The sequence below is a fragment of the Leuciscus leuciscus genome (assembly GCF_965113295.1).
Source record: "Leuciscus leuciscus genome assembly, chromosome: 3".
Lineage (NCBI taxonomy): Eukaryota > Metazoa > Chordata > Actinopteri > Cypriniformes > Leuciscidae > Leuciscus > Leuciscus leuciscus.
The window spans coordinates 63,895,027-63,905,175 of NC_138727.1; the positions used below are offsets into that span (position 1 = coordinate 63,895,027).

Consider the following 10,149-nt stretch of genomic DNA (forward strand, 5'->3'; position numbering starts at 1 on the left):
GAAGCTAATTTGGGTGTGTTTCTCCATCCCCATACAAAGTCACTTCTCTGTGTTTTACTGCCCCAGCGAGAACGTCGGTCTCCTCGGCTGTGAACCGCTCCTGGCGTGCGTCTGGCAAATCCACCGTTATAATAGCAATCCGCCATGGAACAAGCACGCCTGCTCTTAAAGGGAATGTGAGATGACGCTCTGGTTGGTTTATTTCACGTTAAGCCCAAACCACACCTATGAGTAATGTTAATACTTCAGACCAACCCATTTTAGATTTGCGTCGGGCGCAAGAGTCATTTATCCCGCCGGTATAATAGCAACAGTGCCCGAGATCCGCCCGCATTTCGCGTTTGTCATTTGCGTTTCAGATCATTAAAATAGGGCCCATAATGTAAATGTAAAATATCAAGATGTATACCGCAAAGAAATGAATCCTCTGGGTGGAAAAACAGCATGTTTATTGTGGCAGCTACTTCTCTTTAATGTTAGCCTGGTTAAAACCAGACTCTTCTCAGTTGAAACTGAGTGTAGGGTCTGGGGAAGCTATGTAGACAATTCATTTCCAAAGGGGCGTCACCAACCGACGTAGCTCCCTTCGCAGGGAGCTTGATTGACAGGCGATCTAACCAATCATAATCCGCCATCCGCCATTTTGTCCGACAAAGCAGTCAGGAGAGATCAAAGAGTATAGAAGTAACTTCTATACTCTTTGGAGAGATAGCAGATTAACATGGGAGGATTTGAACATGAATAACGGAGTGTACTGACGTCTTTCCGCGGTTAAAACAACAATCCTTCCCATGTTCATTCATGTTTATTTGATGCTATAAATGAACTAGAAGGAAGTGATGATTGGTTCACGAGCAGCTTTAACTGATGCTCTACAGCGATCTGTCAGACACATTAAAGAGCCACAAAACGGTATGTATCGTTTCAATTTCTTTTAAAAAATGACCAAATTTTAAAGGTGAGACTTTGTTTAATATGTTTAATATCAAAAGTAACAGAAAAGTAACCTGGTCTGTCCTGTCTGTCAGCGTGTTGTCAGTCTCCTCTCTGCTCCGCGATGTATTTTTCACTGCGTGAGAACATGGTGTGGCGTGAGAGCAGCGTAGCTTGTCGGGCATAGCGACAGTAACTAAGGAGGGCGGGTCTTTGCGATCAGATCGATGAAGGAGATAACGTATGCTTCGAGTGTTGTTCTTTGCTCCGGTTTAAACGAAAACGGTAAGTTTAAATCGCTCAAAACAGACGCGATAACTGATTCGAACGAGTGATGTTCCACGGCGGCATCCATCTTTGTAATGAAATCTCCTTCAGCGTCGCTGCGCTGTCGTCATCATGTAAATCCCTCCCCAAACGTTTCTGATTGGTGCCGCGATTTCGGCGGCACAGAAATGAGTTTGAATGGGCTCTTCTCCAGACTACCCTGGAGAGAGAATTAAAATTCGCCGGAAGTAGTCTGGGTTTTCCCAGGCTACTTTAATGTGCAGTGCAGTGTCTGAAATAGTTTAAAAGTATATTTATTTGGCATATTGATCTCAAGTGAAAAAACAAATCTCAGCCACAGCTTATTTTTAGCAGGTTGTTCATACTGACTGGTGAACAGCAATACCACACCAGAGCAAACAAAACCAATGCCTCAACACTGCAGACTCAAAAGCTGAGCTCAGAGAAGACAAAATAGGAGAATATGATCCCAAGTGTAAACGGGGCTATTATGAACTAATTGTAATCAGTTTAATGTTGTTTGGCAGACACACACACGCACACACATATACAAGGAGTTGCAATAGTCTTGCCTCGCAAACACTGACCGGCTTGTGAAAGAATGATAAAGAGCATGATAGGTTAAAAATGGTGTATTTATTTTGAACAATCCAGATGATTTCAGTTTTTTTTTTTTTTTTATCCCATAACAGCCTTTCAATGACAAGTAATAAATATTAGATAAAAAAAAAAAAAAAAAAACCTTCAACTTTTATTTACCAAAATCTACTAGCAGAAAAGATGGGCAAAACTTTTCACATTCTTAGTCCGCTTCCATTTTCACCTCCTCAAGTGCATTTTCTTCTTTTTCATCTTTCTTTTCATCATCATCTTGCAAGCTTTCAAGGAATTTCTCAGCTTCTTCAATGGAAGAGCAGTTTTCTCCATTTGAAAGGTTTACATTTCTATCAGCTTCACAACAACTGAGGCTTGCTTTAAGCTTTCTTTGAGGGAAGGTAAGGACCTCACCCTTATTAATGTGAAAGACGAGGCTAAGCTGATCCCACACATAATACTGGTATGGATACATGTTTTGTGTCACTGCTGTTTTTCCATGGATTTCCAGTTGGTAGCTGTGGGTTTGACAAATGGCTTGTGCTTTCCAGATGATCTGATTTCCCTCATAAGAAACCAATGGGCTGGATGTAAGCAGTGGATATTTACTAAACTTCTCATTAAACTGAGGGCGGTGAACGAGAACAACATACTCGATCTCCTGCTTGAAAAGTTTGGTCTCGTATACCCTGAGAACCGGCTCTTCGTCCTCACACATCTGCTTCTTGTAGACCTCCATCAGTTCAGTCAGAGGAAACGTGAAGCGGAAGTTGCCGTAGCGTGAGGATTCATTTATGAATGGTGGTGACGTGGTGAATTCACTCAGGAACGGCTGCTGAGCTGCTATTTCTTCTTTGCTTCTGTCTGGGAATAAACTCTCGAGGAAACGCTCCTCAGCGGCTCTTATATCCGCTTCATTGATCTTCAGGCTCCACCATGTCCCAAATCCCATGAATCCCTCTGAGTCCCAGATCTCCTGAAGGCTAGTTTTGTTAGTAACATGGGTCAATTCTGTGATGTGAAATTCAACAGGAGTTGGATAATCTGTGATATCTTTGGAGAGATACTTTTGTACTAGATTTGTTTGTCTTATATCATCTCTCATTTTCAGATTTTGTATGTTGACATGCTCTCCCTCAAGATATAACTCTCGTGCTCTGCGCTTGTTCCAACTTTCTCTGAAGCTGTTATCTGTCTGAGAAGATAAAGTTAGTTAACAGTGTGTTATACGGTACAATACATATAAATACAACGCAAAGGGTAAAAAAAACACACATGAGACACAAACACAAAGGACATGATGTGATAGTGGCAGCAATAATGGTAAGAGTCATCAATAAGTAATAGAGTCATACAAAGGGAACTTGGCACTGTTATACATTACAGTAAACATATGCTGGTTAATCATTTACAAAGTTTATATCCATTTTGTTCCATTTTCTGTTTGTTTTAACTGAAATGTTGAGGTGAATTGTCTAAATAGATATGTGACCCTGGATCACAAAACCAGTCTTATGTTGCACAGGTATATTTGTGGCAATAGCCAACAAAACATTGTATGGGTCAAAATTATAGATTTTACTTTTATGCCAAAAATCATTAGGATATTAAGTAAAGATCATGTTCCATGAAGATATTTTGTAAATTTCCCACCTTAAATATATAAAACATTTATTTTTGTTAATGGATGCAGCACTATCGCCAATAGAAATGGACAACTTTAAAGGCGAATTTCTCAATATTTCGATTTTTCTGTACCCTCAGAGTCCAGATTTTCAAATAGTTGTGTCTCGGCCAAATATTGTCCTATTCTAACAAACCATACATCAATGGAAAGATTATGTATTCAGCTTTCAGATTATGTATAAATCTCAATTTTTAAAAAATTACACATAAGACTGGTTTTGTGGTCCAGGTTTAAACCCTAGTTAAGAGTATTAACAAGATGATACATTGTTTTATCCTACTAAAAATATTTTATTTAGTTGTAAAATGCTGTCAAATGACAAAGCCATATTTTTCTGACTTGAAAATCAATGGCAGTTTTGTCTTGTTAATGACATGAGCCACTTCTGTGATGTGAAATTCAACAGGAGTTGGATAATCTGGTATTTCTTTGAAAGTTGTAAATTTGTTCTCCTTTTTGTCTTTATTTCAGATTGTTTATCGCAATGTATTCTCCTCTACAGAGTGATTATTTTGCTTGTCGAGCATTTCTTCTTGCTTTGAAGTTTGCCTGGGAAGATAACGTACATTTAGTTGAGGTATGTTTCAGTCTAGCCATATACAATGAAATGAGAGTTTACTTCTGCAGTCACAGATACTATACTCTCTGGACAATAAACACTGATCAGTAATACAGGGGGCACAAAGTAAAGCACATTTAATGGGAATGACAGTGATATCAGCAATAGTTAATAAAGTGTGGTGCTTGGCACTGTCATACAGTAAACACATTGATTCATCATTCACAAAGATTACATCCATTTTTGTTTGTTAGTTCTAACTGAAATGTTACGGTGAATTTTAAATATGAGGACAATCTGCAAACTGTGTGCCTACAGCAGTTTAAACTATTTTTTTACATAAGAAATGTATTATAAAATATATTATAATAATGCTGTGATACTATAAAATGATGACAGCTGGGTGCATTAACAACAATACAATACATTCAGCACATTTTGGTTCTCACTATATTATTTTGATGAGTTTAATGTCAAATAAAAATAATTGCCTACTTACTGCGTTTGCCATTTGGTGAGGTTTTTTTTTTAAGAGAAGTGTGATGTTCTTCTGCTCTGTCCTCCTGTGACGACTGAGAGATCCGCTGCTGGCTTTTAAAGCCTTTCCCTCTGAAGACTTCCACACCCATGAGGGCTTTTCTTTTAGACACGAAACTTAACTTATCTTACGCAATCACACAGGAAATGTGTCAGTTCAAAACAAATACATACAAAAATTATAAAGAGTAAATAAAGCAAATAGTATTACAAAACAAACTAAAAACAAAATGCATGCAACATTTTAAATATTTTCCTCCTTAAATACATTTAAAAAATGAACCGTATAATCAATAGTCGAGGACAGAATGCATGTGCACACAAAGTACAACACAATGTTTCAAGCTCAATGACTGGACAGACTCACTGTACTGGATATTATTCAGTTATTCACACTTCAACCCCTAATTGATAATGCTGCTTTTGAGGAAAGTTCATGAAGAGATAAGAGTTCACAGAGTTTGCACTTTGCACTTTAACTGACAAAATGTTGTATATAAATAACTTTTATTTACACTGGCCTGTGAACACAGCAAACAGTGCCGGCGCGCTCTTATAAAATGATGTGTTGAAAACAACACAACCTGTAAAAAGAGATGTTAAAATGACATGTTGTGTAGATTTTAACACATGTAGTGTGTGTGCTCAGGGACAACACATGTTGTGTAGATTTTAACACATGTAGTGTGTGTGCTCAGGGACAACACATGTTGTGTAGATTTGAACACATGTAGTGTGTGTGCTCAGGGACAACATGTTGTGTAGATTTGAACACATGTTGTGTGTGTGCTCAGTGACAACACATGTTGTGTAGATTTGAACACATGTAGTGTGTGTGCTCAGGGACAACATGTTGTGTAGATTTGAACACATGTTGTGTGTGTGCTCAGTGACAACACATGTTGTGTAGATTTGAACACATGTTGTGTGTGTGCTCAGGGACAACACATGTTGTGTAGATTTTACAGTTTTTCTCAATTGCTAAAACACAATTTCTGAAACCTTGCTCCATTTTCTGAAAACATTAAACACAAAACCTCATCTTCAAGCACTATTTACAAAACCTCTGACTCCTCTTGCAAAATTAAACTTTCGCCTCAAACCAGTTTTACCTGTGTTCAAAATCAAACACTGCTCTCAAATCATAAACAAAGTGATCAAAATGATATACACTATCAAGCAGTCAGTAAACAATACACCAAAAAATAGAAAACACAGTTTTCGAAACATATAGTTCTCAGGGAGATGTACATTTTTAATCTCAAAACAAATTTCATATTTTTCCGTCATTGTCTTTTGATGAACGAAAACATGTTCTATCATAGTAGCTCAAAAATTGATCAGAAATTACTACTCTGCTTTGCTCTTTGGAAATTTTTTTTTGTTCTTCCTCTTCTTGTACCCCTATTTCTACAGTACTGTACCCTGCACCTCACTAACCTGTCCTTTATCTCTGTGATACTGTAATTCTTGTTCTTTGTTGATATGAACCTGCAACCAGTCTAAATCTATTGAGCAGTCAGTGCTGTTAACAAATGGAAAGCACAATGTTCAGGGACATATAATGTGTTCATTGTACAGTATACAGCCCACAATCCACTGTACTACAGTATACAATACTAACAGGGACAAAAATCAAAGGAGTAAACGTGATCAATGTGCTTCTTCTTGTCTTTGGGCCAGGCCAGAGCACTTCGTCAATATCACAAGCAATATTGTCCCTCCTCCTTTCTTGCCCTCCTCCCCCTCTTCATCTTTCTTGTCCTCCTCCTTCTCCTCTTCCTCTTTCTTGTCCTCCTCCTCTTCCTCTTTCTTGCCCTCCTCCCCAGTGGCGTATCCAGGACATTTTTACTGGGGTGGCCAAGATGGGACACAAAACTAGAGTGGGGTGGCCATACAGGGGCGTCGGACTGGGGGGATAAAGGGTACCGAGTTCCCAGGGCCCGAGGCAGGGGGGGGGCCTTAGAAGTCAGTTTTCTATACATACATATACATGCACTAACATTTGTATAGCATTTATGTACAAATAAAAAAGTTCCTGTGCAAAACTAAACTTGTAGTTAGGCACTGGTTTGGTATAAAAAAGTCATTTTCATGCTGTGCAGGGCCCCACCACCCCTCTCGAATCAATGTAAATGGTACGACTCGCAGGTCAGGTGCTTCTGCTACGGACCCGCGGTGAATCAGTTGATGAGAGACAGGAGGAGCTGGAGTGAGCTGTGATAGGAACTAGGAAGACAGGGGAAGAGTCATGTTTTTCCTTAAGAAAGGAAAATAAGGGGCTCAAAAACGAAAAGAAAAGAAGATTAAAGAGAGAAAGGCAAATGAGGGCAAGCAGTTGCTCACTCAGTTTTTTTTAAAAGAAAGGTGAGCTCCAAATGCATCATCGAGCATTGACATTGTTTTAACATAAATATCTACTCCAGGTAGAATAGCCTACATTTATGTTCGTACTCTGTTTGAATAATATACCAATACTTTATAGTATCACACAGGGATGCAAACAGCGCGCTTTTCGGCGCCTCGCGCTTTTTTCACGTCAGTTTGGGTGACAAAGTCATCTGAGGCCATTCCATAGCTTAATGTGAGGGACAGATGTCGTATTACATCATTAAAGTTTACGGAAACTCGTTTTCCCTCCTCTGCGGCTGTCAATCTCCATTCAGTAACAGCTAACTAACGTTATTCAAACAGCGCGCGCGCCTCTGCCGGTTACAGCAGGATGCACGGTAAAACTCTCTCCAATATGATATATTAACATTATAATGCTTGATCTGTAGAGAAAAGGCTGTGGATTTGCATAAAATGACTTTATTTTGTTGGAGTTTGTTGCTGTTTTTAAACGACTCGCTACCGTGTGCCTGTTAGATCACAAACAGCACAAGGACTATGAATCGGCATCAAACGCACAATAACTGGAATTTAAAACTGAAGAAACAAATGATCAATAAACTGTTGGACGGATAAACACTAGGATTTGTGTGCTCGACATGTCTTCGCTTTGTGCCGTGAACTTTTAAATGCACACTTGCTGTGACTCCATGTCGCTTTGAGCACATCATTCTGCACCCGCGATGCGCATACGCGCTCTGTTTTGAAGCGTTTCATATTATCATGGTTTTGCGCACTGAAAGATTATTAAAAGCCTATATTTTTTTATACCTAGCCTGCTCAATGCATTTAAAATAAGCATAATTTAATTGTGTATTATTTCTGTGTAGTGTAGCGTAGGCTATATAAATACACTTCTAAATTCTTGACATTAATATATAAATATAAAATTGAGAAATGTATGATTGCCTAATTGAATTTTATACTAATAGTACTAATAGCAATTTGTTTTTATTAACGTGTAGATTTGATCAAATTACTGTGCAGATTTTTTCAAGAATTACTTTTTGCTGCTGATTTATAGGCCTACACTCAATAAGTTTAATAAAAATACATAATAATACATTTATGTAATATTTAAAGGTGTTAACCGTAATCTTACACTGCAAAAATCAGATGTTTACATGAAAACACTGTATATTTCCCTCCGTTGTCAAAATCTAACACCCGCAAAAACACAGATCGTTAGCGCCTATTTTACCGCATTGCTATGCAAATTAGCTCGCGCACGCTCTTACATTAAGTACAGAATTGTTCTCAGTTTAATGCACATCTTAATGATTGAAAATGACTAATTTTAAAAACGTAATTCAAAGACTGAATGTCTAGTTTGGCGGTTAGTGTACCCTGTGATTCTATAGTCTGCATTTATTTTAAACAGACAAATAATCATCAATTAACTTGTACTTTTGACAATAAAACAAAAATATATTAATCAGAGTGTGGCTTATTTTGTTTACATTTTAAGTGTTTTTATGATAAAAATGCAATACCCCACCCATTGGTATCACTATGGTATTTGGTACGGGGGCCCAGCAAGATGGTTTGTACCCAGGGCCCAAAATTTGGTGCTACGCCCCTGTGGCCATATATACTATAAAGTAATGTTATGTAAACCTTTAAACTCTTATGAACTATAGAGGATTTTAATAATAGTAACAAAGTGCAAACTTTATTTTTAAATAATGGTACTATTTCATAAAATGTAAGATACAGTCACAGGCCTATTTAGGAAATGTGTTTACTATAGTCTGTTATTAATTGCCATAGTGGGGGATATGATTTACTCAATTAACTTGGCCATTAACTTGTCCGAAAATGCATTTGTGTTTATCTGCAAAAAGGTTCACATACACTAGATTGCAGCCTAGGCTACTTTTAATGTAAATATAATGTTAGTGGTTTGTTTTTAAAGTCTACATTAGAGACCTGCGCAGGACGGATTTCTCACTTAATAATTCCTAAAAAGCTGACATCTCAGTTCATCGCCATCTCACAAATCTGTTATTATCAATGAAACTGGCTGCATAATTAATCTTTCATATTATCTACACTTTGTTTGATATAATAGATGATTTGCCAGTATGCAGAATTCAGCACTGAACAAAAAGTCAATTTTGAGTGGTGAGGGAATTCTATCTTAAATGCATCTGATTGGCCATTGCGTTCAAGAAATCAACACATATGTCTGTGATTGATTACATTGTTCAACGCTGCAAACATGTTATAAATAGAGACTCTGGCCTGTAAATCGTTTCTATTTTGTTTTAGTTGTTCTTGTTGCTTTTGTGCAACAGATGAATGACAGTTTATTCGTTTTTATTTGTTCAATTTATAGATAATTCTATTTTGCTGGAGTCCCGACTCCCGCGAATCGACACACGAGTGCATTACCGCCCGCGCCCGCACTCGGCCATCAGATCTATATTCCCGTGTCGCACTCTGTTGCGTTGGGTCCCGACCATACCGCTCAATCGACTGATTCCAGCGTTTTTATCGTTGTTGTATTGTTGCAACTGTGTGACCGTCCTCTTGTTTCACGGACCAGCAGCAGCAGGTGCACCGTGCAGCGCGCGTGCTCTTATCTCATGGGTCATCTGACCTGCATGGCCAAACGTCCGCTGAGCAGAAATCAGCTCTCACAGTCTCAGTACGACCGTTACTGTGTTAGTTAAAAATGTGAAACTGGCCCTAAATCAGTTGATCAGCTGATTTACAGGGGTGGCCAATGAGCTTTCAGGGGTGGCCCCGGCCTAGAATCGCCATTGCTCCTCCCCCTCTTCCTCTTTCTTGCCCTCTTCCTCCTCTTTCTTGCCCTCCTCCCCCTCCTCCTCCTCCTCCTCCTCCTCCTCCTCTTTCTTGCCCTCCTCCCCCTCTTCCTCTTTCTTGCCCTACTCATCTTCCTCCTCCTCTTCCTTGTCCTCCTTCTCCTCATCTTTCTTGCCCTCCTCCCCCTCTTCCTCTTTCTTGCCCTCCTCCCCCTCTTCCTCTTTCTTGCCCTACTCATCTTCCTCCTCCTCTTCCTTGTCCTCCTTCTCCTCATCTTTCTTGCCCTCCTCCCCCTCTTCCTCTTTCTTGCCCTCCTCCCCCTCTTCCTCTTTCTTGCCCTCTTCCTCATCCTCCTCCTCTTTCTTGCCCTCCTCCCCTCTTCCTCTTTCTT

At 39.1% G+C, this 10,149-nt stretch overlaps 1 protein-coding gene across 1 annotated transcript; it reads right to left on the reverse strand.

The window, feature by feature from the left end:
* Positions 1 to 1,657: 1,657 nt before the first annotated feature.
* LOC309495447 (uncharacterized protein) lies at positions 1,658 to 4,869 on the reverse strand. Its single transcript, XM_082165244.1, has 2 exons — positions 4,561 to 4,869; positions 1,658 to 3,010 (listed from the first exon to the last, which is right to left on the reverse strand). Exons 1-2 carry the CDS (start codon positions 4,570 to 4,572, stop codon positions 2,024 to 2,026), a joined length of 999 nt encoding a protein of 332 aa, XP_082021370.1. The 5' UTR covers positions 4,573 to 4,869; the 3' UTR covers positions 1,658 to 2,023.
* Positions 4,870 to 10,149: the final 5,280 nt, after the last annotated feature.